Raw genomic sequence first — 27,912 nt, forward strand, 5'->3', positions numbered from 1 at the left:
CTCTCATACCCATATATAAGCTGGGTACAGTGCAACTTCAGCTTGGGGGTGGCAGACAGGTGGCTTCCCAGAGCTGTTGGGTAGCCAGCCAGCCTAGCCAAGTCAGTGAGCTCTAGATTTAGTAAAGAGATTGTTTTAATATGCATGCATGGGGGCAGGCATGCACACACAAACACACACACACACACACATGCATACACACCAAGAAAAGAACAAAGTGTGGTTGTGCATATGTATAATTCTAGCATTCTGAAGGTAGAGGCAGAAGAAACGGATTCAAAGTCATCCCTGGCTACATAGCAAGTTCAAGACCAACCTGCCTAAAAAAGACTCAGTCTCAAAAAAATAAAATAAACAAAAAGAAGAAACCATAAAAAAGAAGAGGAGGAGGCGGAAGAAAAAGATAAAAGAAAGAAAGGAAGAAGGAAAGAAGATGAGGAGGAGGAGGAAGAAAGAAAAAAGGAAGAGGAGGAAGAGGAGAAGCAGCAGCCAACTGAGCAAACAAAGAAACTGACTTAAGAGTCTTACATTATCCAGTTGCAGTTCATGGGTACAAGAGAGAGGCCATGAAGGGAGTATGACAATGGCTATCTTTGAGGAAAAACATATTAAAAAAAAGATGTTCCATGTAGGAGCTGTATCTTACACAGAAGAGTAACTGCCTACCATGCATAGTCTTGGATTTTGTCCAAAACAAGGCATACATGGCACTCCATACATGTAATGCCAGAACCTCCACCTCCTGAGGGGTAGAGGCAGGAGTTTGAGATCATCCTTGCTTATATCATGAGTTCCAGGCTAGCCTGGGCTACATGGGAACTTGGCTTAAAGAAAATCTTACTTGATGGAAAGAAAGGATTTATGGGAAAGGAAAAGAATAAGAGATGATAATAAGGAGGTAGAGTATGATTTAAGAAACTTATATATGTCTGAAACTGTAGACACTAATGTTAAAAAAAAAAAGCACCAACAAAAAGATGTCCCAGTATCTCTCCAAATAAGACATACACATGATTTATGCGGAGTTAGGATTGAACTCAGGACTTTGTGCATGCCAGGCAGGCACTATGCCAACTTTGCTGTATCTCAGGCTCCCAAATGCTCCTATTCCTATTGCCTGGAGCTAGACGGTGAAAGCTGAGTGAGGTATGTGAACAGCTATGAGGATAGTGAACAATTTTTGGCCCACTTCCCAGGGAGGCAGCTGGTTCCATAGCTACAAGGAAGCAAGTTGCAGCTGGTTCTGTCCAGATTGGGCTGATACTGGGTAGAACTCCTTGGGGTTCCCAAGGCTGCTACTGCTCATGTGCAGAGCCTTGCAGGGAGGGCAGCAATCTTGAGCTTCCTGCTCTCTCAGGCAGAGGCTGCTGGCAAGCTCTTACTAAAAACAAGTTACGGGTTCCTGTGGAGCTTTCCAAATGCCAAAGGTCAAAGCACTAGGCTCAAGGCTTATGTCACTCCCGCCACGTCTTTCCTTCACCATAGGACACTTGAGTCAGAGGACAGACAGCCTCAAAGAGAATTCTTCAGTAAACCTCTTTATGGCAGCACAGACATCTGTTCCTTCAAAAAGGACATCCCAGGGTGTCAGAAATGTCCTACAAATTTGACCTAGATGCAATGTCTAAAAATTGGAAGGATCACAAAAAAAATGTACTTTTTTAGTTTAGTTTTATTTTGTTTTTTAAATTCTGGCCAGGCATGATAGCTTATGCCTTTAATCACAGTTTGAGGCCAACTGGTTTTCACAGGGCAGCCAGGGCTACAAAGCGAGACACAGCCTACATTAAAAAAAAAAAAAAAAAAAAACAAAGCAAAATGACAAAATTGCCTAACTCCGGCAAGACCTACTTTGACGGTGAACAGTCAGGGCTCTGTCACTGCCTGTATGTCAACACCCCCTTCTTTCCTCTGGCTATCGTTTTAATGACATGTGGCCCTGAGACACCTGGGCTTGCTAACGGGTCTGTTTTACTTTTCAGCAGGGCATCATTCCTTTCTGCCCATCACCCTGACTACAACATTACCAAGATGCTGGACTGGCTTTAGCATATACTTATCTGTACCTCTAGCCATCAGCCCCCACCTTATGTCCTGATTAATTTGAGCATCCATCAGTATGATTCACTCCCAAACCATGAACAGGCAAATGTGAATTAAAGTTGTTTACTTCACACACTTTGGAGGTAAGTTTGCCCGTGTTTAAAACATTTGACCTCTAAGTTGACCATTTGTGAGTGTGTATGCTTCAACTCCTATCAGGAGCTCTGTGGCTGTAATGTTCCATTTGGTAGCACCACTAAAGTCTATGCCACCTTTCACCATCAAAGTTACAACAAACAGCATATGAGGCAATCATTTACATCTTGGTATTGTTATTTTTAGACAGGGTCTCACTGTGTAGTCCTGGATGGCCCAGAACTCACTATGAGGACCAGGATGACCTCAAACTCACAGAGATCTACCTTCCTCTCCCTCCATGCCAGGCAAACATGTAACACTCTAAAGCTTGACAATGTTATTCTTTGCTTCATGGCTGGCTGCTGCCATGCATCACAACAGTGATCCCTGGCAGACCACAGACTTGGAGTCAGGACTGTATGTAACATCTATTCCCAAGCCCACTTTCAGAAGCAGTGCTCTGAGACAGGCCACAGCTACCAGGACTACCTGTAGCCCACCATCCATACACCCCTCTACACTTGTTCCAAGAAATAGCAACCTCACCCAGAAGTTCCACCACATGCAGGAGGACGGAGGTAGGAATGGCATCAGGCTCATCCTCTGACTTCCCTTCACCGTCCTCTGATTTCCAGGACAGCAGCTGCTCAGCAAAGGCCATTGCCAGAGGAAACTCCAGGGGCAGAGAGTGCAAGACCAGCACAGCTCCAGGAGGTGGGGACACTCCTAAAGGAAGGGCCCAAAAAAACCATGTGTGATTGGCAGTATCTGACCCAAGTACATTTGAGAAAGCACCTGCTGACCAGTGTCTTCAGACAGGCCTCATCTGCAGGTCTGACAATCAGAAGCAAGCCTGGACTGCACCTGCTGCTGTGGCAATGGGACAAATGGGCAGCAATGGGAACTGTCTAGTGAAGTGCTAATAGGCAGATCAGATTCGGTGGCTTATATCTGTCACCCTAGTACTTGCAAGGCTGAGGCAGGAAGATTTTGCATTTGAAGCTAGTCTATGTTATATGGAAAAAAGAAATAATAAGTAAGAAAGAGAAAAGATAACAAGTGCCTCAAAACCCAGAACTATGGGGCAGTGGTGGCATACACCTTTAATTCCAACACTCAGAAGCAGAGGCAGGCGGATCTCTGAGTTTAACACTGGCCTGGTCTACACAGTAAATTCCAGGATAGCTAAGGATATGGTGGGGAGGTGAGAGGAGGAGAAAAAGAAAACAGAAAGAAGAGACTGTGAAGCGGTGACAAGATCATATGTCTTGGGAAGACACATGCATCTCTTTTCTGGTTAAATATATCGAGGAAGAGTGGAGGTCTGAGATTAAGATTTCATTCCTTTCATCTGCCTCTGACAAGGACAGGCAGTGATGGCTTCATCAAGACAGCCAAGCGCTTAGGCACATAGAATGCCAGAGATAAGAGCAGCAGGTGCTCACGGGCCACACCGGACACCAGAGGATTTACAAGAAAAGCTCCAGGGACATTCAGCAACTAGGACTGCTGGAGCCTGCAACAGCCGCAGGGGCGAGACGGCTGCCCTGTGTAGGCGGCTCCCACTCGCTTGAGGAGGAAGGTGAGCCCTCTGTGCCCAGGCGGCCTCTGCCAGGCCTCTAATCTGCTGTCTCAAACACAGTTTCAAGCAGTTTTCTTCTTCACTCATAGCTGTAGGAACTGGGAACCCCCAAAGACAGGCTAGCAGAGCACGGCTGCCTGCCATCTGCACGGTGCAAGCTGAAAAAGACTCACCTAGTTTGATGTGGACTTTGTCTGTGGAGAGAACGACAGAAGGGTACTGGTCAGCTGTGGGTGGAGGAGCAAGCCCAGTGTTCGCTGGGGAGGCGTCTCGAGGGTAGCAGGCAGCTTCGATGAGGTTCAGCTGGCCGGTGCGCTTCACTTTGTGGCCAAGCCCATAGACGAGCACACGTGCCCATGGCGCCTTGTACAGAGAGGAGCTGAGAGGAAGTGGGGGTTAAGACAGACTTGACCAGGCCATGCACTGGGCATAAGTCATCTCCATCACCTTTAGAAGGTTGTTCTCTATAAAGCCTAGGTCTCCACAGAAGGAGATACAGGAAGAACTGCAAGTTAGCTTTAAAGACAGTATGTAACTGAGGGCAAGGATAACTGGAGACACATTTTTGGGGCAGTGCTGCTGGAATGAATCCACTGAGCTTTTCTCTCCCCAGCACCATCTTCTGGACAAAGAACAACTTACTCTTTGCGGAATCCAGACTGACTTTCTTTGCAAGACACAACAACAAAAGCCGCTCCAGGGAAATTCACGTCCATGTTGACTTTGGACTCGGAAATTGGGAACTCTTCAGAGGGGAACCTCTCAGGTGCTGTCTGAAAGGACACATGTAATAAGCAAGTGTGGCTAGACACAGGGAATACATTTTATCTTCTCATCTTATCCAGGACACATGCTGAAATAGATGTAGGAGGCTGGCAGCCTCTGGGGGAGAAGGCTGCCCAAGGCAGAAGAGCTCCTACGGCTACCCAGGGTGGCTGTGGGGAGAGCACTACTTAGCAAGCAAGCCAATGAATTCAGTGGTGTCCACAGGTGTGGCCATGAGCTCAAGCCTGTACCTGCAGGAAGGCACAGATCTGCTTCGTCAGCTCCAGCAGGCTATCTTCGCCTTGGTGCAGGGTGCGGGTGATGGCTACATTGAGCCACTCCCTCAGAGTCTGAGAGCTTCCCTGGTAGAAGAGGTCAGTGGCAGAGCAGCTCTGCGAGTGGATGCAGTGCTGCAGAGACTGTGCCAGGAGGATGGAGCTGGAGCTGATGGTGCCATCTGTGGGTAGGAAAAGAAAGGGACGTTGACAGAACTGCCTCGGCTAGTGCCTGGAAGAACCTGAGAAACAGACAGGAATTACCCACCAGAAAGGACGGTGAGGATGAGAAATAGTAGATGGAAAGTCCTAGGCATCAGGGAAGTGTAAGAGAGTCAAGAGCCTGTGGCCTTGAAACCTGTGCTTTCTCTCTGGCAGTGACATAGTGCCTCAAGTAACACCTTCAGTGGAAGCCCGGCTCTCTCTTGTTCTGTGTACATGCGTGCACACATTCATGTATGAACATGCATGGGCATGCCTGTGGAAGCCAAAGGTTGGTGTTGGGTGTCTTCCTCAGTAGCTCTTCACTGTATTTGAGACAGGGTCTCTCCCTGAAGATGTAGCTCACTGACTGGTCAGTGAACCCCAGGGAGCCTCTTGTGTCCATCTCCTAACACTGAGTTTGCAGATGCACACCACTGTGCCCAGCTTTTCACGTGGGTGCTGGTGACCTGAATTAGGTTCCTCATGCTTGTGTAGCCAGCACTTTACTGATAGCCATCTCCTCTGCTAACTTTAGAGACCAATGTGGGGTAGCTTACCCTGCTGCTCTGGGCAGCCTTGGCTCTTCTGAGGTTTGCTGAGGTGAGTGTGATTACTCCTCTTGCAGGTATGTTTCTCTAAGTAAGCTGGTGGATGCCAGTGTTGTCTGCTAGTGGGGAGGTGGTCTGCATATGTGGACTGGGATCCTGTGGCTGCCCAAGATGCCATGGGCTCACAGTGCTGCTTGCAACAGGTTCTGAGAGGGTGCCCGTGCCCCCTACCTTAGGTGCTCTGAGTATAATGGAAGTCGAGGGACCAGAGGCAGACAGAGGAGCCCTCAGCCTGGGGGGGACCCAAGAATACTTCCCTCACTTAGCTCTGTCCAGATTGGCACAGAAAGTATCCCAGGCTTAGCTGACTCACATGAGTAGCTATAAAGCAGGTCCTGCCATGGGAACCTCTTTCTGTCTCTCCAGGTCAAGCAGAACACTTTGACAGCAGTCCTATGCTCAGTGAGGTCGAAGTAGAGTAAATGACTAGGTGAGAGTACACTGTAGGTGCTGAAGAGCAGACCGCATGGCTACCACAGGCCTCCCTGACACTCCTTGGAGACATAGTGTGCTAGGCAGTCTGTGTTTCCTGGCTCAATTTGGGGCTCTTTTCTCTGGCCAAGTCTTACCTGGGAGGGGAGGAGCAAGGAGCTGATTGGACAGGAGCTGCAGGTGCTCTAATGTAATGTCTCGGATGGCGGGGATGTGGAAGAGACGAGTGAATAAGTGAGGTAGCTTAGGGGCGAAGATGTTGAGCAGGGCCATGCGACAGTACAGCCGGGCCAGTGCAGCCTCACACCGCAGGAGCTCTCTGAGGGGAAAACAAAAATGACACATGCTGAGTGTCTTGATGGTCTGGCCATCACACCTGAGCAGAGTTCTTGTGGGTGGAGTGGGGATAAAGGTGATGATGGATGACACTACAGCAGAAGCTTTTCTTCTGGCTCTATGTTCTGTGTTTCAAGTAACTCGAGTTTTAAATAAATAACAGCCACAATGGTTCTCTCTCTTTTTTTTTTTCTCCCCAACTCAAAAAACATCCCAGAAAATAAAATGAAAATGTGTTTACACAAAAACTTATAAACATAAATTCATAGCAACCGTGTGTATAAAGGCCATATAGTTATTGATAAGTCTACACGACTGACTGCTACAAGGTAGGATAAAGGGATAACATAGATCAGCATAATCAGAGTAAGATGACTATACATATCCCTGAGGCAGAAATGAGTCCAGTGTGCAGAGAACAAAAAGACCAGCATGGCCCAAGGAGGGAAGACACCTGAGAGGCTCACAGTGTGCTATGAGTATGTATGGTCTTGAAGCTTTCCAAGTGAGAAGCATCTGATTAGAGGAGCAAACGCTGACTCACACCCAACACCGTCCTCTGAGTGTATCTGCATCAGCTGCCTCTGCAGAGAGCATAGGCAGGAAGCCTATTGGTACAGTCTACAGCAGTGGTTCTCAACCTTCTGAACACTACAACCTTTTAACACAGTTCCTCATGTTGTGGTGACCCCAACCATGAAATTATTTTCATTGTTACTTCATAACTGCAATTTTGTTTCTGTTATGAACTGAAATGTAAATATCTGGTATGCAGGATATCTGATATGTGACCACTGTGAAAGAGTTGTTCCCCCAACAGGGGTTGTGACCCCCGGGTTGGGAACAACTGGTCTAGAAGGATGTGAGGGGTGAGGTGTGACTCAGGAAAAGAGGTGGCTTATGTTGATCCTCCAGATTGAGAGGACCAAAGAAGGAACTCTCATTTGGGTTATCCAAACCCTTTCCTCAGCCTCATCAAAACAGCCTTGGTCCAGATCTCCTTTCAGTTCTTCTGCAAGCCCAACAGCAGCTTATCATCTTGAGAGGCACTGCAGCTGATGGAGAGGAACCACACTGGCATCTGGACATCTGGCCTGGAGCTCTGCGCAAAGTGGTCTCAAAGGCACCCACACTGATTAATGCTATGGGCTGCGTAGTCAGCATACACATACACCTGAGTTGTCACTTGGCACTGACCTTTGTGGATAACTGAGTGCCAGTGCAATGCAGTATGTCATTCTTCCTGCCCTGGTGTCTTAAGTGTCTTAAGGCCACCAACTGTGGCTGCTGTTTTTTATGGTTGTGGTTTTTTGTTTGTTTTTGTTTTTGAGAGAGGGTCTCACTATGTAGCCCTGGCTGTTCTGGAACTCACTCTGTAGACCAGACTGGCCTGGAACTCAAGATATTCACCTGCCTCTGCCTCCTAAGTGTGGGATTAAAGGCGTGTGCCACTACATCTGCCTGTGGCCTATTTGATCTGGTCATTAACTGAGCTTCAGACAACCCCATGGAATGATCTAATATCCAGTGGAACAGCACAAAAGTAGGAGCCTGGAGCTGCCAAACAGAGCCAAGCTGGGCATGGTGGCTCACTGCTTATAGTCTAAGCACTTGGGAAGCAGAGACAAGAGGAATGACTACATGAGTTTGATGCCAGCTGGGACTATATAGTCCTTAAAAAAAGGGGAGGGGGAGTTAGAGGACACACTCAGCTCAGTTCCACATTGACACCCTGGAGAGAAATTGGTTTTTGTTTTTGTTGATTGTGTTTGGGTGTGTCAAAATCAGGTGATCCTTGAAGCACAGGGACACAGTGTGTGTGTTTGTTTGAGGAGGCCCTGTGATGCTAAGAACAATCATCGTGAACCTGGTCTGTAGACTCTTAAAAGAGAACTAACTTGTTGCTCTGCCTTCCTCTCAACTGCAGCAGGGATTTCTATGAGGGAAGAAATGAGTCATTGGGGGATTTTTTAATTTATGTTTATTTTTTAATAAACATAATCCTTGGCTGGCCTGGAATTCATTATGCAGACCAGGCTAGACTCCAACTCATAAAGATTCTCCTGCTTCTGCCCCTTGAATCATAAGGCATTATTTAACAGTGCATGGCAAAGAACGGTAACTGATCACCACATTAGATTTTTGCATGTAGAGGGCAGGAATGTCTCCACAGTAGTCCTGTCATTTCCAGAATCCTGCACTGCACCACACATAGCCAGTGTACACTTGGTCACCAGGAAAGAGACATGGATGAACTGTTCCCTCCTGATTCTTTCCTCTCCATGTCTTTATCTCTCTAGTTGGCTCCAGCCCCAAGCATAGAGCAGAGTACATGTGGCTTAGGCCATGTGCTTCTTAGACCTGTTTTTTTTTTTAGTTCCTGACCCCTGCAACTGTGAAACTGCCTTCCCTCTTTCCAACTCTTAGTTCTGAAAGAAAAAGCCTCTAGTCAAGCATAACTGGGACACATGGAAAAAAACAGTAAGTAGATCTCTATTCCCCAAAAGAAATAAAGGCTCAATTTTACCTGTGAATTTGAAGGTTGGTATTGTCCAGTGTGACCAGCCCATTGGTGGCAGTCCTTCGGTAGCCTGCAGGGGGCCTTTCTAACATATCAATGGGGTACCAGTACCTCACCAACACCCCTTCACTCCGGAGGTATGTTTCCACCTGCACCAATTCATTCACCTGTAGTGGAAAAGGAAAATTCCAACTTGCTTTTCTGAGAATTGACTTTGGTTTTCAAGTTTATGCAAATATATGTATATATTAAATCTTTTGATATTATGCTATAATTTGTGTCTATTTCCTATTTTATAAAGGAAATTAATGAACCCAAAGACAATTTACAATACATTTGTTTATCTAATTCTTGCTGTGGACTCCTTGCTGGCCTGAAACTCACAGAGACCCACCTGCATCTGCCTCCATAGCGCTGGGTTAAGGGAGCACACCACTGTACCTGGCTAAAAGATTCATTTTTATTATTTTTCATTACACATCTGCATCTGTGTGTCTCTGTGTACATACATGCACATTGAGAGCAGGTGACCTTGGAGGCCAGAAGAGGGTGTTGAGTCCCTTCAAGCTGGAGTTACAGGAGGTTTTGAGCTGCCAAATATGGATGCTGGTAACTGAATTCAGGTCATCTGCATAAGCAAGTATAGGCTCTTATCTGCTGAGTCATCTCTGAAGGTCCAATTTACTGCATTTGTGTGTGCATATACATGTGTATGTGCTCCAGGATCAAACCCAGGGCCTTGTACATGTGGGTATCTACTGTATTATTGAAACTCACAACAAATCCTTTTTTGTTCATTGTGTTTTTACTAAGAAGGGGTCCTGCAAAATAGCTCAGGCTGGGCAGGAACTCCCAATTCCCTTGTCCCAACCTCCTGACTACTAAGATTATTGGCATGTACCACCATTCCAATTTCTTTTGTGTTTTCATGTCGAACATGTATGTGCATGCTCACATGTACACATATACGTAGTGTATGCATGTGTGTGTGGGTATGTGTTCATGTGTACACATGTGTGTGGTATGTGTGCATGTGTGTGCATGTGGGTATCAGGAGCCATTCTGTTAAAGCAGCTCATTAGGCAGGTGGAAGGGGATCCAGTATTTTGCAAGGTCTGCTGTGATGCACCCCAAAATTGCTTCTAGTTTCTGACACTCATTGTTTGCACACTGTTGCATCTGTCTATACTTTGGCATGGTATGGATTGTCTTTTTCCCACTCAAACTGAACAAACATCCTCCGGGATCTTATTGAAGATGTACTGCTATTTAGATGAATTAATTCCTGATTAGGAATTCCTGATTAGAAATCCTAATTTGATTCAAACAATTTTAAAAGTTAAATTGTTTTAGAACTTCTAAAACAACGTTAGAAAGTTCATGGCTACAATAAATACCTCTGTGGACCTTCAGATGCTTCACTAGGAGACATGCTTGAGATAGATTTGTGTCTTCAAGATAAGCCTTCATTCATGAATCCTGGTATACATCATAAATATAGGCAAGTTGATTTAAACCTCCTATGAACCCAAATTATAATGGCACTACCAAGCAATGTCTAATTAAGTGCAAACCTTAATGTCAAAATATATACAGTTCTGTTGTAATTCCTTATACCTTGTCACCTTATGGCATTATATATTGTCATTTAAATTTACTTTGTTTCTTAGAATGAAAGAAAGATAAAATTATTGTCCTGAACTCACTATAAACTTAGAGATAGCTGAAAAATGTGTAGCCAGGTCAGTCCTAATAGAAAAGACATATATTCTTGTAATTTTCAGACTCTTTTAACTTGTCAGCCTTTGACACTCTGAATTCACTATGAACTTATAGAATGGATACACAGATAAGAAATGTTTATTTAAAAAAAATGTAACCTGTTGTATTTTGGAATTCATCTGTTTTTGTGATTAATTACATTTTTTACTATGAGGTAATTCCTATCCTGGGCCATATAAAGGCCATATAATAAATGGTGGCAGAACCAACCACCTTTGTTGGCAGGAGCCTGGTAGTGGAAGCCACTGAATAGAAGCCTGCTGGAATTCGTTTCATCCATGAGTTGTAAATATGTATATAGATATGGGTTTACATATAAATATGTACATTTGTCTATTTTTTTGTTCATATGTTACATGTGTATGTCAACTGTCTATCTGTATATAAGGAGCTCCTTTTGTGTCGTCCACTGAATGTGTGTATAAATATGTATAGGTCTACATGTCTGATTGTTTGTCTGTGTGAACATATGGGCAGATACAATGGAACCAGCAGCCTAGACTTGCTGCAGTTTCTGCAGAGGGGATGCGAGCAGAAATCAACATCATCGTCACATATAAGCTTGTGGAATCCATTGAAGTTAAAGTTCTTAACTTCATCCACCTTTTCCCTTGAGCCTGTGTACATGAATGGTCTTTGCTTACTTTCTCTCCTCCTTCCTTTTCCTATTGATTCACAAATAAGTGAGCAGATTCAGGCTCTAACCATCAGCCTAGGACAAGCAGGAAAAAATTTACTTTAGCCTGTAGAGGCCTCCACAGCAGCCTGCTCCAGCACAGGAACTAATCTCAGATCAAAGAGCCCCTTTTTACAACCCCTTGAAGTTACGGCTAGAAGCAGCCTTTTACAGACCTGGCTGCAGAAAAAAAAGTGACCAGTTAAAAGTTTTCCACCTTAGGAGCAGTGTAGCCAGTCCCTAGTCCTAGAGAAGGAATCCTGGGCTTCCTCCCCTATTTCACTTTCTTTCAATCATCTTTCATGGTCAGTTGCTGATCAGTTGCCTAAGCCATCAGCTTGGTGACTCAAGAGATAAAGTGAACAGGAGACTCCGCATCCTGTCCCAGAGCTTACCCTGGACCCTGGAAACTTGCCAAAGCAGAGAGAGACACTGACAAACAGACTTTAGAAGATTTTAACCTGGGGGCAACATGCTCAAATGTTACACGTGTGTGGAGGCTAGTGGCTGATGTTGGGAGTCCCTAAGGAAGTTACTTTCTACCCAGCTCTTTTGAGACAGGGCCTTTCAGTGAACTCAGATCTCCCCAGGTTGGCTACTGTGGCTGGCCAGCAAGCTCCAGGGATCCTCCGAGTGTCCTCCCTATCTCAGCACTGGGGTCACAGATACACCACTGGGTCTGAACTCAGGTCTGCAAAATGGAGCAACTGCTGATGAGCTTAAGACACTCATGTGACAGAAGGGGAAACCAATGCTGAAAGAGCCAATGTTCAGAACAGGTTCTTTCTCTTCCACCATCTCCATGATTACAGAGCCCCAGCCTAAATTTTTAGCTCTGGTCTGTGTAATGATCCTGACGCTGTCCTCAAGGATAATGGGTCACTTTGTTCTGTAATGAAGCGATGTGAGGCAGTGACAGTTTAGATGTGACTGGCAGCACAGAATGGCGGGGGCTCCTGGTGTAGCTTCACTCCCATAAGCTGCACTTTTGTTTGGTTCCCTTCTTTCTTTTCTAAGATTTATTTTATGTTTATTTATGTGTGCCTGTCCATGTGACTGTATGCACATGTGTGTGCCTGGGTGATCACAGAGGCTGGAATACATTTCTGATGCCTTGATGCTAGAGTTAAGTAAGGCATCTGTGAACTGCCTGACAGGGTTCCTGGGATATGAATTCCGTTCCTAATGATACCGTGAGTCTTTTAACCACTGAAAAACCTCTGCAGCCTGGTTTCCTTGTTTCTAACTTGAAGAAGGATCTAAAAGCACAATCCCTTTTCATGCGTCTGTGTGGAGCTGAGGACAGAACCCCAGGGCACATGCACATTTGCACATGTTTAGCACCCCAGCCTATAGTCGCTTTGTACGGTACCTGGGCCCAGGAGCCTCTCTACACACACAGGACTGGAATAGCCTGAGTGGCTGGCTTTTCACTTACTGAATCAACGTCTAGGACGACTCCATGCAGGCCAAAGGTTTTTAGCATCCCTCGGATGGCAAATTTTGGCAAGGCAGTTCCCACGGTACTGCTGGCTACATTGCTGCTGTCTGGAGAGCGGGTTACGACTGTGAGACCTGAGGAGGTAGAGGAAGTACCATGTCACCATGGAAGGAGGTATTGTAGGGTCCAAATAGCTATACCCGTGACAACAGCATGTGACAACATCCTCAGTTTCAATGTAACCATAAAAGGAACACAGCTCAGCCTGTAAAGAGAAAAGTAGCAAACTCTTTCAATGTACTAGTTAAGAAGACAAGCCATTTAAAAACAGGCAAAGGACTTGGATAAGCACTTCTCCAAAAAGAAATGAAAACCTGTCACAGAGCCACAGTGAAACCCTCACACTAACAGCAACGGCTAATATAAGACAGAGAAAAGGCTGCCACCCATGTGCATAGCCGACGAGCTGCTGGCAAAGTTGGGATGGTCTCTTGCTTTGGAAAATATTTTGGCAGTTTCTCAAAAGGTTAAACACTGAGTATCACCCAACAACTGCACCTATGCCTCAGATTCCCATCTATATAATACATATGTATTTCTCCTGGAGAAATGAAGATATATGTTCACACAAGAGTGTGTACACAAATGTTTAGCGCAACAGTATTCCTAATAGCCAAAGAGTACAGCCAACTCAAGCCCATCAATGATGACTGGAAACAAATAAGGGGCAGAGATATACAATGGAATATTGCTTGACAATCAAAGAATGAAGTATTGATACATGCTACATGGATGAACTTGGAAAAAGAAGCTAAGCCTTAAAGAGCCTATGTTAAATGATTCCATTTGTCACAAATGTCCACAATGAGTAAGTCCACAAACAGAAAGCAGAGGCACAATCCACAGAGTCTAGGGAGAGGAAAGAATGGGCAGATAGGAGAGCACAAATTTCTCTGGGGATACGAACATGATAAAGAATTATAGAGGAAACAGTTTGGTGGTTACACAACTGTGTGATGACAGTAAAAGCTGCCGTGGCAAATACTTTTGTTGGTGGTAGCCAAACACCTAAGAATGCTGGGTGTGCATTCTACCACTAAGCCACACTCTCCCCACCCCCAAAAGAAGAAAAAAGAAATGGGCACACAAATATAAATATACTTCCACTTATCTGTGATATATCTTTTTGAGATGCACTTTTTTTTTCTTTTTTTTCTTTTTTTGTTCCTGAGACAGGGTTTCACTGTGTAGCCCTGAATGTCCTAAAACTCCTTCTGTAAACCAGACTGGCCTCAAACTTAAAGAGATCTGCCTCTGCTTCCCTGGTGCTGGAATGAAAGGTGTGTGCCACCATACCTCGCAATAAGATGTACTTTTCTTTATAGTGATATACATCAATATAAAGACATGTGTGTGTCTAAGTTTGTATGGCACATGTGTCTAGGTACACATCATAGAGGCTAAAAGGTTAAAAGAGCTGGTGTCCTATGTGGCTGTGAGCTGCCATGTGGGTGCTGAGAGCCAAACTTAGCTCTTCTACAAGAGCAACTAGCACCCTTAGCTGCAAAGCCATTTCTCTAGCCCCAACTATGACATATTTTTCTGAAGAGTATGAGGCAGAATAAAATGAGTGGCTTAAAATTCTTTGTGAATGAACTTTTCTGTTGTTTCTTCAAAATATGTAATAGACTGTCTTAGTTTTGAAAAAGTGCGTGTACACTGTAAAAAGTGCTATAAAACATGAGTACGTGGTTTTGGGTGTTTTAGGTTTTTGTTGTCTTTGAGACAGGGCTTCACATAACCTAGGCTAGCATCAAACTCACTATGTGGCCAAGGCTAACCTTGAATGGATCTCCATCTCCCAAGTGCTCGGAAGACAAAAGAGTGCCAATATGCCCAGATAACTCAGAATCCATGCCCAGGCCAGGAAGCTTACCTGAAGCCCTCAGCACAGGTACCACTTCCTCCCTCTATTCTCAGCCCTGAAAACTGCCTATGGTATGAGCTTTGGGCATGTGGGAGAAGGCCTGAGGCTACATGTCCTCTTGTGGCCCACCAGGACACATGAGGGCTTCACGAGAGAGCCTGGACGAGGTCAAGTCACTCAGAATAGAGCACCCTAGGGAGCCAGCAGCTACTCCCTTCAAAAGAAATGTTACTCATAGAGCAGAGAGGAAGCAAAAGCAAAACCTTTTCGAACTTTGTCAATTGTAAACTTGTTTGCTTCATCTTTAATGTCTTCAATGGTGGGAAGATAAAGGTCTCTTGGGATGCCGCCATTCTCCTCATAGAGAAATTCAACTGTCTGCCGGGCGATATCCACCATGCCTGCAAACATAGTACAGTGAGTAACTTTTAGGAAACACAATCATCAGACCAACAGGGCACTGACTCGTGCTTGGAATGAACTGACGCTGGGAGGACAGTTTGTACCCAGGTGAAGTAATGAATGTGTCACTTCTAGGGCCTCAGAGCTCTTCTGCCTAGTGTGCTCAGGGCTGAGAGCATCTAAGTCAGCACTGCCGGTGTGCAACAAGGTGGGAATCGCTAAAGTTCCTCAGAACAGGACGGTTACCAAGAAGGGCACATGACTATGGTGGCACTTAGATTGAGCTAACTTTAAAGAACAAACAATAGCAAATGGGAGGTAGAAGAATATGAGAGCAGTGATTCTGATTTGTTTGCTTTCTTTTCGAGACAGGGTTTCATTATGTGACCCCGGATGGTCTTGAACCCTCTCATCTGGTAGTAGGCCTGCACCTCTATATACAGCTTTTTTGTTTCTTCCCATAGGGAGAGGATTACAGTTACACTTAATAGCAAAAATGGCACTATCATATTAATTATACTAAGTCAAGAAAAGAGATGTCTAAAAACTTGGGAACAAAACAAAAAGGAAAGCGCTGTGGGAAGTTCAGTGAGGTAGGACCCAGATTTTTTCTGTGGCTGTCTCAGACCTACAATGCTTAGACACCATGTGCAAGAGCATGTGAGTTGGCAGGAGACTGTTTTAATCAATCCCAGCCACCACAGAGCTACAGTCCTTCCATTTGCTGGCCTCACTGCAGTGAAAAGGCATAGCAATCTGAGCATGCTTTAAAGGAAAGCACAATTAGAGAAGGATTCTATGGAAAGAGGAAGTCCCCAGGGTGGGCAAGAAGCTAGGCTCAACAGGACAAGATTACAGAATAATAATCTTTGCAGGTTTTTCAAAAGAAATAGCGCAGGAGGAAAAATACTGTTTGAGGAACAAGCCAGGGAACATTGGAAAACTCTATATTGAACTTTGCAGAGAATGTGGGTGGCCTTCCCCACGGAACCTGGTGACAGAGGTTGTCCTCTGGGCACTAGTATCCATCCCCTTTGTTGCCTTTGCCACTGACTGCTCTGCTGAAGGGGACATGGCACCACCATCATCACTGCTGCTGCTGCTGCTGCAGCACTGAGTACTGTGCTGGGAGCACCTGAGGGCCCTGCTCTTAGGAACACCATGTTCAGCAGCTCACTTCACACATGTGGATGAGTCAGAGGTCTCTACTGATTCCATTTCAAGATGGGGAAGCCAAGCTCCACCAGCTGGTAAACCAGCCCATCTGGGGTTTCAGCTTTGAGCATTCTCCACGGGGCCATGCAGCCTCCACTGTACAACTACTACTGTAGCTGCACCAGCACATTCCAGCTTCACAAGTCACACTGACAAGGAAAAGGAAGCCTAGCAATGAAGGCCAGACATGCCATCTGAGGAGCTGCTTCCTGAACCATCTCCCTTATCCCTCCAGCTTCTCAATGACTCTTCAAAAGAACAAAACACAGCAGACCTAGTTGTAAAGCACCCTTGATCTGGTCCAGGCCTGACTTCCTCTCAGCTTCATTGCGGAAGCGTCTTCGGATGGTAGGGAAAACCTTGGTCTCCCATGCTTTCACCAGCAGGGCATAGTGGTCCTCCTGTGAGAAGAGGAAGCTTGTGAGCTGAGGAAGAGCTTCATGTAGGCTCTGGTAGCGCTACACAAGCCCTTCCTCCCCCACAACAAGCTTTCAACACCCCAACAAGCCCTCCTCCCCACCACAACAAGGCACTCCCTGATAGATCCCTCTCAGCAAACCTTTCCTTTCCTTTCAAGCCACCAAAGCATTCTCACTACAGCCTGGACTTCCTGCTAAGTTACCATCATGGTCCTTTACTTTTCAACATGTAGACCTCTCTTGGACAGCCCAGCCTAGCCGACATCCCTACTTACTGACAGTTCAAAGTGATGAATGTGTCAAGGTAACCACACACACAACACACACAAGAATACCGCTGAAAGCTAACAGCATAGGGCTTGCCCCCAAGAGTCACCAGGGAGCTAAGCAAGTACCACCCAGCCCTGCCCCAGGCTGTGGGGGTCTTACCTGTGGAATGTCATCATCGTCATCATCATCACTTTCATCATCTGCAATGGGAGGCGGGTGGGGATCTGGGCCAGAGGTAATGAAATTCTCATAGCTGAGTTCGACTTTATAATGGCAGGAGGTGTCACTATCATACTCTGTAGAAAAACACAATGAGACTATTTTTTCCTTTCCTTCTCTCTTCTTTCACAGTTCTAGGAATGGAACATTGTCCGTTCTAAGTATTTTTTTAACCACTGAGATATGTTACCAGCTTTTGTTTGTCTTGCTATCTATGTATCTATCTATCTACATATGTATGCATGTGTCTATATACACATGTATGCATGTATCTATATACATATGTATGCATGTATCTATCTTTTATGTGTCTGTCTGCCTATCTATCTATCTAAACATTGAGATAGGGTCTTGCTAAATTACTCAGACTGGAGCTGAACACTCTGTAGCCCACAAAGGTGCCGGAGCCCACCCGCAGAGTCGACCGGTAATTGAAAGAAAAATTAATAAAGCAACACACAGCACATGGGATCTTTCTGAGAGGCTCTAGTGGACACTAGTCGTGCCTGCTTTATTTCAGACTGACCCTTTTAAGTCAGAGCAAAAGTCCCTTAGTACAATGAATGAATTCACAGGGAGGCCAAACTTCTTTACGTCAACCACCTGTCTGCGTGATCCTCACATAAGCAAAAGGTGTGAACTTGACAAGACATCCCACCTGCTGTCTCAAACAAAAGTAGGTAGACTTGGCAGTTTATCACTGACTCCAGTGAAGGCCAAGGTGAAAACATGTCTTTCCGCTGAGATCAAAACTACAAAGCAGCCTGGCAGACCGTCAGCTCCCCACACAAAGGTTTTGAATTTATTATCTTCCTGTTTCAGTCACCTGAATATCAGGGATTATAAACCTGAATCACCCAATCTGGTTTATTATAATTTTTAAAAAATGATCAGGAAACACAATAGTGCCTAATTCTACCATTTCCCTAATTCTACCATTTTATTCTTACTTGAACTTTGCATAGAATGTGGGTGGCCTTCCCACAGTTTAGAGACTGTTTTTTAAGTGAGTAAAAAAAAAAAAAAAGGAGTAACACTGTAAAGTGAAGTGACTTCAGACAAATGTCTGGGCTTTTAGCTTCCTTCCTACACCACACTTGCTACACCTACACCTTTATTACCATGTAGCGGGACACTCCCAGTGTGACCTGCCTCCTGTGTCTTTCTGCACTGAGAATGGCCGAGCTAAGTGGGCTTGTGGAGTTCACAGCACCAGCCATAGCACTAGCAACAGGGCAAAAGGATCATGTGACTTACGTTGCTGAGCTGTGGCCACTGCTGCAATCCGGCATGGTGGCCCATGAGTGCCTGGGTCTGATGCAATGCTGGTACCAGCATCGTTGTCACTGTCAGATGCCATGGCAAATGGCAAGGCCTCAAAGTTAGCGCTGATCTCTTCTGCCAGGTCAGTGCACAGGTCAGCAGCATTTCGATGGGCCTGTCCTTCGGCATACGCAAATGGGCGGGAGCCAAAATTGGCTCGAGTTTTTGTGTTCTAGAAAGAGCAAATATAGGATTTAGGATTATTTAGATTTTCTTTCACTTTTCTTTTTAATGAATGGTAAATCTAAAGAACAGCCCAAGAGCTGGCAGGCAGGAGAAACAGGCAGAGGAAAAGGCATGCGTGAGCTGTGCCTGGAGTCCTGCACATGCTTTCGGCCTCCCTCCTGCTCTCCCATCACACATGCTCAGGTTCCTAGCTACTCACTGTCCCTAACACTCTTTACCCTCTCCCAGTTGAGAGAGTTTTGCTCTATAGCCCAGGCTAGCCTCAAACTCTCAATAATCATCTTCTTTTAAAAATTTATTTATTTTTCATATGTCTGAGGATTTTGCATGCATGTATGTCCGTGGACATGTGTGCCTGGTGCCCACTGATGGCAGAAGAGAGTGTGGGATTCCTCGGGTGGAGCTGCAGATGGCTGATCAACTCTCCAGGTCCATCATCTTACTTGTCTCTGGAAAGCAGGACTACATGTGTACACCACCACGCCTGGCCATTGGCTTTGTCATACCAATACCTGTGTATACGCTGCTCATCTTTCTGTCTGGAACATGCTTCCCACTAACTTTCCAAGGCTAGCTAATCTCCAGGCTTGGCTTAAACAGCATGTCTTCAGAGGGCAGGGATATGCTTGGTACTCTAAAGACTTACTGATTTGTGACTGTATCCGTATGTTCCTATGATTATCTGACTAATGTCTAATTGCTCCAGTTGATTATAACATGACAGTGACAGACAGCATCAACACCTTGTTCTTTGCTGGGAGCACATTTGCTGAGTGAATGAAAGCATGAGACAGAGAGGGAAATGCCACCTTTTCTGAGACAGGAAGGCCAGTGAGGCACCTCAGCTTGAACATGTATTCTGCCGCTGACTGACTGTGAGTACATGAGGATGGGCCCCTGGCTGTGGACTGAGAAGTGGACACAGATGAGGGGCTACAGCGTGCCATCAGTAATAATGTCCCATAGAGTAGCAGGTGTGCCTAGGTGCGCCTTCAAAATGAACAGAAGCCCCTGAAGTGTGTGTGGTGCACAGGAGTTTGTGTGTGTAAGAATGTGAGTATGCATTCAAGTGTGAGTACATGTGTGCATATTTGTGTGTGTGAGCCCGAGTGCTCAAGTGTGCCTTTTGGGGATGCTGGAGGAAAAGGAGCTTTCAACTTTTGAGTCTTCACCAGAGAATAAGTCTCCAAGCTCCTACCACTCTGTTACTCAGAGGGTTGCTCTCACAAGCGATCTTCAGAGACACTTCATGGAAGGATGGTTAAGAGGAGTTCAGAGCAGGTACACAATAAATTCTGGACACAGCATCACTGGATGCTAGACTGCAGAGCCCACCAGGGAAGGAAGCACTTATCCAGGCTCACTGTGCCCCATCACTGCAGGGAATGGTTGTAAAAAAGCCTTTCTCCTTCCCCTTCTGGTCCGGACACATTTCTGAAAAGAATTTATTCTTCTTTCCTATCGAGATGACTCACCTTTTTTTGAATGTGAACTACAGGCCACATCCCACCAGAGACGTCTTCCAGGTAGGGTGTGAGGCGCTGCCCGCAGTATGTGAAGTACACCCGACCTTTAGCTGGCTGCCCTGGAGGAGGCGGAGTCCCTTCAGTCCTTTCCCAGCCGATTCCTGCCACATCACCTACAGCAGGAAGCACACACACATTTTCTCATTTTACTATCAAGTGAACTTCTAATTTGCAACTATGTGACAAGTTACATAAGGAGGGACGAAAGCAGATGTGTCTGTCTCCTGAGTTCTAACATGGAGGCTCTGAGGATAATTACTTCAGAATATGAGAGCTGTGGTATAGATACTGGACAATAAGGGCAAGTTTGACTTTCATGCAAAGACAAATGACCCATTTCCAACTGCAAAGTTCATTTAACTTTAACCCATCTAGGTCCAAGGCTGGTACCCACAGAAGCATGTAGAGTAAGAAGGCCCCACTGCACCCACCAGGAGAGAGTGTGACATCTAAGCGGACGCTCTTCCACTGCAGAAGACTGGAGCCATTGTAGTGCACAGCTCGGCCATTGCTAGAAGAACAAGAGGGTACAGGCTGAGACTCACCAGCAACGTGGAGGGAGAGAAGGAAGGGCAGGCAAGGAGGAAATCCCAATAGCCATGAGCAATGCTTTCCCAAACACTAACAGATTTCCAACTATCACTGTCTACATTTGGCTTGAGGCTTATCTGCTTTCCTTTAGTATTAAAACAGGCCAGCTAACCTCCAGTCTAGATCATAGCATCATGGTATATGACTCAGATATGTTTGGGAATGAAGAAAAACACATTTCCTGTTGGAGGACAACTAGGAAAGAACCATATAGAGGAATCATAATCATCCACAGAGGAAAGTTACACTTTCTGTCCCAAGTTCCTCAAACACACAATTGCACTTTGGTTCCCTGAATGTCCATACACACCTATGGGAAGTCACTTTCTCTGGAACACTGACCCACTTTTAGGTAGGGTATCACTATGTAGCCCTGGCTGGCCTTGAACTCACTAGTAGACCAGGTGATTGAGACCCTCAGTGTCACAAAGATCTGCTGCCTTTTGAATGCTGGAATTAAGGGCAAGCCTGACCATGCCTGACAACACTTTTCCTTTTTAGCTGATTCGGGAACAGCCACTTACTTGTGGAAGAGGCAGGTGCCCACTGGGTTGGTCCACGCCCCATCACGCTTCTCAGCTTCTGTAGCAAAGCCAAATGAGACGATTGGTCCAGTGTCATCATCAGTGTCTCCATAGGAAACAATCTCAATTTCCCAGTAAAAAGATGGGGCCTGAAGAGACAGCAGCAGAGGGTGACAGTCAGAGGGGCCAACTGGCCAGGCCTATCACCTGCAGCTTCTTTCTCTGAGGTACAGAAAGAGGCAGGTCCTTTCTCACCTGGACTGGCAGTGGGGAGGTGGCATAGATGAAAGTGCCCCGGGGAAGACCTCCTCCAGCACTGGGGTCAGCCAGGAAGGTGACAGAGGTGAGGTGAGATGAGAACATGCAGGCACGAACTGGAGGGAACACTCGAGAAGGGCTCCAGGTGATCTCTTTGGGCTGCAATGGGGCAGGAAGGAGGATTTCATTCAACAAAGCGAATAATCTCACTGCTCCCTCAGAGAAGAAAATAATTTTCATATGATATGATTAAACTACTGGTGCTCTATTCTCGCTTTTTCATTTTTTTGTCATATTCCTGGAAATGGACCCCAAAGTCTTGCCTGCAGGCAAGGCTTCCCATTCAACAACACCATCCCTGTCCACCCCTATATATACATTATTTAAAAGTTTTTTTGTTTGGGCTACAGAGAGGGCTCAGAGGTTAGCTGCACAGGCTGCTCCTACAGAAAACCTGAATTTATTTCTCAGCACCCATTTCCAGGGCGTCTGACACGCTCTTCTGCTTTCAGATATCACACGCACATGGTACACAGATAGACAGGCAGAACACCCGGACACAACAAATAAAAATACATCTTTAAAAGAGGAAAGCTTTCTGAGTGTTCTGGTTTTTTGGTTAGTTTTTGTTTTTCCAAGATAGGGTTTCTCTGTGTAGCCCTGGCTATCCTGGTACTCACTCTGTAGACCAGGCTGGCCTCCAACTCAGAAATCCACCTGCCTCTGCCTGTTGAGTGCTTGGGGTTAAAGACGTGTTGCATCACCACTCAGCATGAAAGCTTAATGGTTTTGTTTTGTTTTTAAAGGTCTTTCTTTTTTCTCCATCAGGAACTTAAATTACTTTTTACAAGGCAATCACCTTCCCTGCTCCCAGGCTTATAAAATTCCTCCCTGAACTCCAACTGTTCATCTTCCTACTTGGCTTTCCATTTCTGCTTCTCATGATTGTAATGCTACTTTTTGACTTTCCTGATAAATGACATTTTTCTCTCATCATGCTCATCTTCACAGCTGTGCATAGGACAAATTTAGCTCAGTGTTTAAAGAGAAGCTGTACTCTGAGGACAATGCTCAGATGGGCAATAGGGTCTTTCTCAGGTCACCTGCCTCCTCATGCTTCCAATACTCATCACTGAAGTGTCAAGCTTCTCTATGAGACAAAGTTTCTTTCCAGCCAATTCCAACACATCCTACACAAACAACTGTAGCCACTAAAGGACATGGCTGCAAGGGCACCATCAGTTCACAAGCTTGCCAGTATATCACGGTGTGCACAGTGCATGGTGGTTACTGTTGTTGAGGGATAGCATAGAAAGGGGTCGCCTTCTGCTGTGAAGGAAACGCCGGATGTGAACACATGAACACTATAGACAGCAGAAATCACTTGCCTTTTAAGCCACATCTCAGTGTGTTCACCATGGTAACCAAAGATGCTGAGATGTCAAATGATGTTTATGCATGCTTTTATTTATATGCATCAATTTATTTACACAGCTCTCATAATGTACACTCTGCCTATCTCTAGTTGAAAGCCCATATCTTCTGGCACATTCATGCAGTTGTGCAACCATCAGCACATTCTGGACTAAAGCATTTGATTTCTCACTGTAAGCAATCCCCTACTCACCAGAAGTCATGCCCTAGCCTCTCACTCACTCCTCTCCTCCCCAGCTCCTGCTGCTTCAGCCATGGGTTTTCTGTACACATAAATGGAGTCAGGAAATCTGTGGTGCTGTGTGGGTAGCCTTTATATGGTCATGTTATGGCTCACTGCTTGGCTATTATATTTTGCTAATTCATTCAACATTTGAAGGACATTGAGGCTCTTTCACTTTTGAATATTGTGAATAAAGCTGCTACAAAAATTAAAATGTAGCAGTTTTTCTATTTGCTATTTTTGTGTTTTAATTACTCCCAGACATCCTCCTATTACTAGAATCTAATTCTTATAAAGTACCTAACACTTTTAGTCTTGTATGGTTTTGCACACATGCATGGGGAAGCACTGGGTCTCCCTCAATCACTGTCCACTTTATTTTCTGACAGGGTCTTTCATTGATTTGGCCAGCAAGCCCCAGGGGTACTTCTGTATCTGATAGCCCAACACTGGGATTATGAGTGCATGTCTCCATGCCTGCCTTTTACCTGGGTGCTGGAAAGCCATACTCAAGTTTACAGATTTGCACTGCAAGCACTTTACCATCACTCTGGTTTACTAACTTTTAAAAGAGCTGTGTATTTGTTTTGTTATTTATGTTATTCAGACTCCAAAGACATTAAGAAATCCTGCTGCATAGTATAATGTTCCTATATTCAGTATTCTTTGACCTCCAAAGGTGACAGTGTAGCTGCCAAAGGCCTGCACATGCTCATTCTAGACAAGCACTCCACCTCAGAGCAAAGTCCTTAGCCCCACATACTCTTTCTATGCCATACCCAGTGCCTGTCCTTCAGAGGCAGTCACTGCTTGCAGGGAGGCACCAAGCTCTCACCTGTCTCCGGTCAGCCTGCAGCGGAGGTGGAGGGGGCCGAGCACAGTCTCGGTACAGCATCCTGAGCCTCTCACACTGTACCTCTACAACCGCAAGCCGTTCTCCTGTGGAGGGAAAGGCAAATTGTGAAACAGTTCCCAGGAGTGGCACCAAAACAATGATATCACCTGCAGTGGGCATTTCCATCCATACAAAAGTGAAATGCCCGAGCCCGAGCCTTCTCACAAAGCTCAACAGCAGGGCTTGGCGGGTGCAAGCCAGGCTCTAGAGAAGAGCATCCTGGACTTGGTATTCCCCATGGCTTCCAACCCCAACCCCAGAGCTTTGAGGGCACTGAGGCCTGCAGGGGTTCTGAAGATGAGATGGTGTTAACTCAAGCAAAGCTTGTTGAGCCTCAGGCATACAACACTCAGCAGATGACACTTGTGATTCTTATCATCTGAAAAATGTACCCCTACCCTCTTGACTATATTTTACTTTTTTAAACAGGGTCTTTGTGTATAGCTAAGGCTGGCCTAAACTCACTCTTTAGCTCTAGCTAGCCTGAAAGTTCTGATCCTCTTGCCTCAACCTCTAAAGCTATAGGATTGTCTCACTCATGCCAGGTGAAGGCCATTACACTTAAAATCTAAATTTACTTTAAATATTAATGTTGACTGGACATATGGTACATGCCTTTAGTCCTAGCATTCAGGCAGGTGGGTATGAGTTTGAGGACATCCTGATCTACATCAATAATTCCAAGATTACCACAGCTACATAAGACTCAAAAACAAGCAAACAAATAACCAACAAGCAAAAAAAAAAAAAAAAAAAACAAAAACAAAAACAAAAAAAACCCAAACCCTGTACTATTTTTGTTTTGTTTTGTTTTGTTTCAAGACAGGGTTTCTCCATATAGTCTTGGCTGTCCTGGACTCACTTTGTAGACTAGACTGGCCTCGAACTCACAGAGATCTGCCTGTTTCTGCTTCCCTGAGTGCTGGGATTACCGGTGTGGGCCACCACGGCCCCTGTACCTCTTAAATGCAGTCTGTCTTGAAAAAGGATGTCAACACAAACTGTGCACTTAAGAGTTTGTCCCCAAACCACAGCATGCACAGCTATGTATGAATTAATGAGCATATAGAAAAGAAAACACTCAGATATGGGCCAGGTGCTTACTCAAGAGGAGTGCTGCTTTCCTGAAAGCAGAGACTGAAAGCCCCTGTGTAGGGCAGAAAATATGAGGTGAGCTGTCTTTGGAGCTCAGCATATGGTGAGTGTGAACACAAGAATTCATGCAACACTGCACAGGTGCTCACTGGGCTCACCTGCACTGCACTCCTGGGCGACAAGGTTCAGAACTTCTACAGCTGCTGGACACTGCTGGATGAATTCTTCACAAAACAGGCTGTCTTCTAAAAGCTGCGCCATTACCAGGCATGCTCTTAATGTTAAAAGATTCACAACATTTCAATGGCATCAATGTTCATTCTTTAAGACAATGACTATGAAAACATTTCAGTCAATTTCGTCACTTCTTTTTCCACAGCAGACTGGTTTGGAAAGATATAGTTGGCCTTCCATATCTTGGTGGTCTGGACCTATGGGTTTGATGACCCACACTGAAAATATTTAGAAAAAGCTCCCTGGTACTGAATGAGTGTGGACATTCTCTTCTATTCACAGTCAGCACACACCACTGGCACAACAATGCGTCCACAGTATTGGCCCTGCACAGGGAGCCTAACACATCCAGAGACATCTTTCAGTACATGGGGGGTGGAGGGGCGTGTGGGATCCGCATGCTGTGCCACGCTAGGGAAGGATGTGAACAGTCACAGGTGTGGCATTTGAGGATGGCTCTGTAACTGCTCCCTGCAGACAATTGGCATCACTAAGAAGCCTTTCATTCAGTCCCTGCTGCAATGCAGTTTCCACTAGAAGGAGACAAGAAGTGCTGGGTGACCAGTTGTCAAAGTCAACCTCACTGAGCCTTGTGAACAGTGACAGAGCTCCAGAAGTAAGTGAAAATCTGCCTCTTGATTTCTCTCACATAAATTACCTTACACTTGAAAAGTTTCTGAGCAGTCCACTGTCAGGAGAGTCATGTTTCTCTTGTTTAGTGGAAAATATACATATTTTTAGGCAGACAGCCCCTCTCAACCCCAGTACTGAGAGCATTCCCTCACTTTCCTGAGTCCTTTAAAAAGTGGCCATGTGATTCCTGCAGTGAAGCAGGTTCTTTCAGGAGAGCAGCTAGAGCAGCATTAAGTGTGAGCTCACATGGCATGGCACACAGCAGCAGCTGGTTCCCTCATGTGAATAGCTCAGCCTTGTCGTGAAGTACAGTAACTAGAGATGCATTCAGAGTTTCAGGAACTGGAAACACAAGTTGCGGTAAGTGGTGCTTGACAATGGTGCCTGTTACTTAGCCAAAATGAGCTTCGGACTACGGACCTTCTAAGGCCAGGTCAACTTACCTTGTTCTGATTTCAGCCAAGAGTCGGACAACTGCCATGACAGGTGCAGAGCCATCTCCTGTTGCCGGAAGAGAGGTGTGGATAGAGAGGCTTCCTTCCTGAGGGAGCAGCATGGACTGGACTGCCTGGACTACCTTCTCAGTAATGGACAGCTTATGAAGAGGCAGTGCCTGTGGCAGAGTGAGGGCCAGGGCAAAAGGGACAGAAAACAAAGGTATTATCAATATGTGGCTATCAAAACTACCACAGAAAATCATAAACCAGGTAAAAGCAACCAAAAATAACATATGCTATGGAATATCCCCAGCTAGCATCTGGATGAAAACTCTCCCACCAATGTTACTGTGAAACCATTACAGCCAGTATCACAGGTAAAGGTGAAGCCCTCACTTCTCTACAGCGTTTGTCTACCCCACAGCAACAGTCAGCATCTACACAGCATCTTGACAAAGCAGGCGAACATCGCCTTACCTCTGACCTCGGAACACAAAGCCTAGACAAGGGAATAGTCAGCGTGTCTGCAGCTTGCGACGTCCTTCGGCAGTCTACAGGAGGGAATCTGACTGTAGCTATTCCTTCCTGTTCATTGATAGAAGCCACAACTCCGATGCTTCCAGATATTCCTCTACCTAGAACCTGGTGACAGAGACTATTAGCACCACCCGCCAGGGTCATGCTAAAGCAACTATCGAAAGTGAGAAGAGGGAGAGCTTTGCAGACGCCACACACACCAGAGCTATAGTCATTACTGATTCTGATGTGGAGCCAGGCCCAAGACATGATCAGGCCCACAACCTCACAGAAATATGAGACATGTCATCATCTCAAACTCTCAGCAATGGCACCCTAGGACATGAGTACCATAGTTAACATCATATAGTACTGCCTTAGCATTTAACTAATGTACAGAATGATGTCAATGAAAACCCAGCAGTTTTTCAGATGCATTCCTTTAGCTTGTCCTTCTGGTAAATGATAGCAGTCTAAGAGCACTGGTTCATGAGGAGGAGGAAGCAGCGGTGGGTTACCTGGACCTCGGAGCCTATCTTGATTGTCTCTTTAAAGCCTCCAAGTGCACAGAGTGCAGCAACAGCCTGCCGCGCAATCCTCTGGAGTTTGGCGAGTTTCCTGCCACTGCTGCTCCCATTCTCCAGGATGCTTTCTGCATATTTCCCAAGTTGTGGAATGTACATCAGTGCTCGAGACAAAACCTGCATGTGAGGAGGAGAATGACAGTCGCTGGGCAGACAGGTCAGGGGTTAGGAGCACTTGCTGCGATCACAGAAGTTCTG

General features: G+C 45.5%; 1 protein-coding gene across 7 annotated transcripts in view; it reads right to left on the bottom strand.

Moving 5' to 3' along the window:
- Window positions 1–27,912, bottom strand: part of Hectd4 (HECT domain E3 ubiquitin protein ligase 4) — a 151,382-nt gene that overhangs the window by 24,702 nt on the left and 98,768 nt on the right. For all 7 annotated transcript variants that reach the window (XM_021633173.2, XM_060382484.1, XM_060382485.1 and 4 more), the window contains exons 41-60: window positions 27,649–27,831; window positions 27,092–27,256; window positions 26,621–26,790; window positions 25,469–25,584; window positions 24,156–24,259; window positions 21,661–21,822; window positions 21,406–21,554; window positions 20,722–20,801; window positions 20,240–20,403; window positions 18,513–18,750; window positions 17,196–17,332; window positions 16,622–16,748; window positions 14,994–15,131; window positions 12,801–12,937; window positions 8,911–9,071; window positions 6,185–6,366; window positions 4,780–4,985; window positions 4,406–4,536; window positions 3,937–4,142; window positions 2,728–2,907 (exon numbers count right to left, since the gene is read on the bottom strand). In XM_021633173.2, the coding sequence (XP_021488848.1) occupies window positions 2,728–2,907; window positions 3,937–4,142; window positions 4,406–4,536; window positions 4,780–4,985; window positions 6,185–6,366; window positions 8,911–9,071; window positions 12,801–12,937; window positions 14,994–15,131; window positions 16,622–16,748; window positions 17,196–17,332; window positions 18,513–18,750; window positions 20,240–20,403; window positions 20,722–20,801; window positions 21,406–21,554; window positions 21,661–21,822; window positions 24,156–24,259; window positions 25,469–25,584; window positions 26,621–26,790; window positions 27,092–27,256; window positions 27,649–27,831 (3,136 nt within the window). The remainder of the gene's footprint in view (window positions 1–2,727; window positions 2,908–3,936; window positions 4,143–4,405; window positions 4,537–4,779; window positions 4,986–6,184; window positions 6,367–8,910; window positions 9,072–12,800; window positions 12,938–14,993; window positions 15,132–16,621; window positions 16,749–17,195; window positions 17,333–18,512; window positions 18,751–20,239; window positions 20,404–20,721; window positions 20,802–21,405; window positions 21,555–21,660; window positions 21,823–24,155; window positions 24,260–25,468; window positions 25,585–26,620; window positions 26,791–27,091; window positions 27,257–27,648; window positions 27,832–27,912) is intronic.

This window comes from Meriones unguiculatus, chromosome 4 (genome assembly GCF_030254825.1).
Source record: "Meriones unguiculatus strain TT.TT164.6M chromosome 4, Bangor_MerUng_6.1, whole genome shotgun sequence".
Taxonomy (NCBI): domain Eukaryota; kingdom Metazoa; phylum Chordata; class Mammalia; order Rodentia; family Muridae; genus Meriones; species Meriones unguiculatus.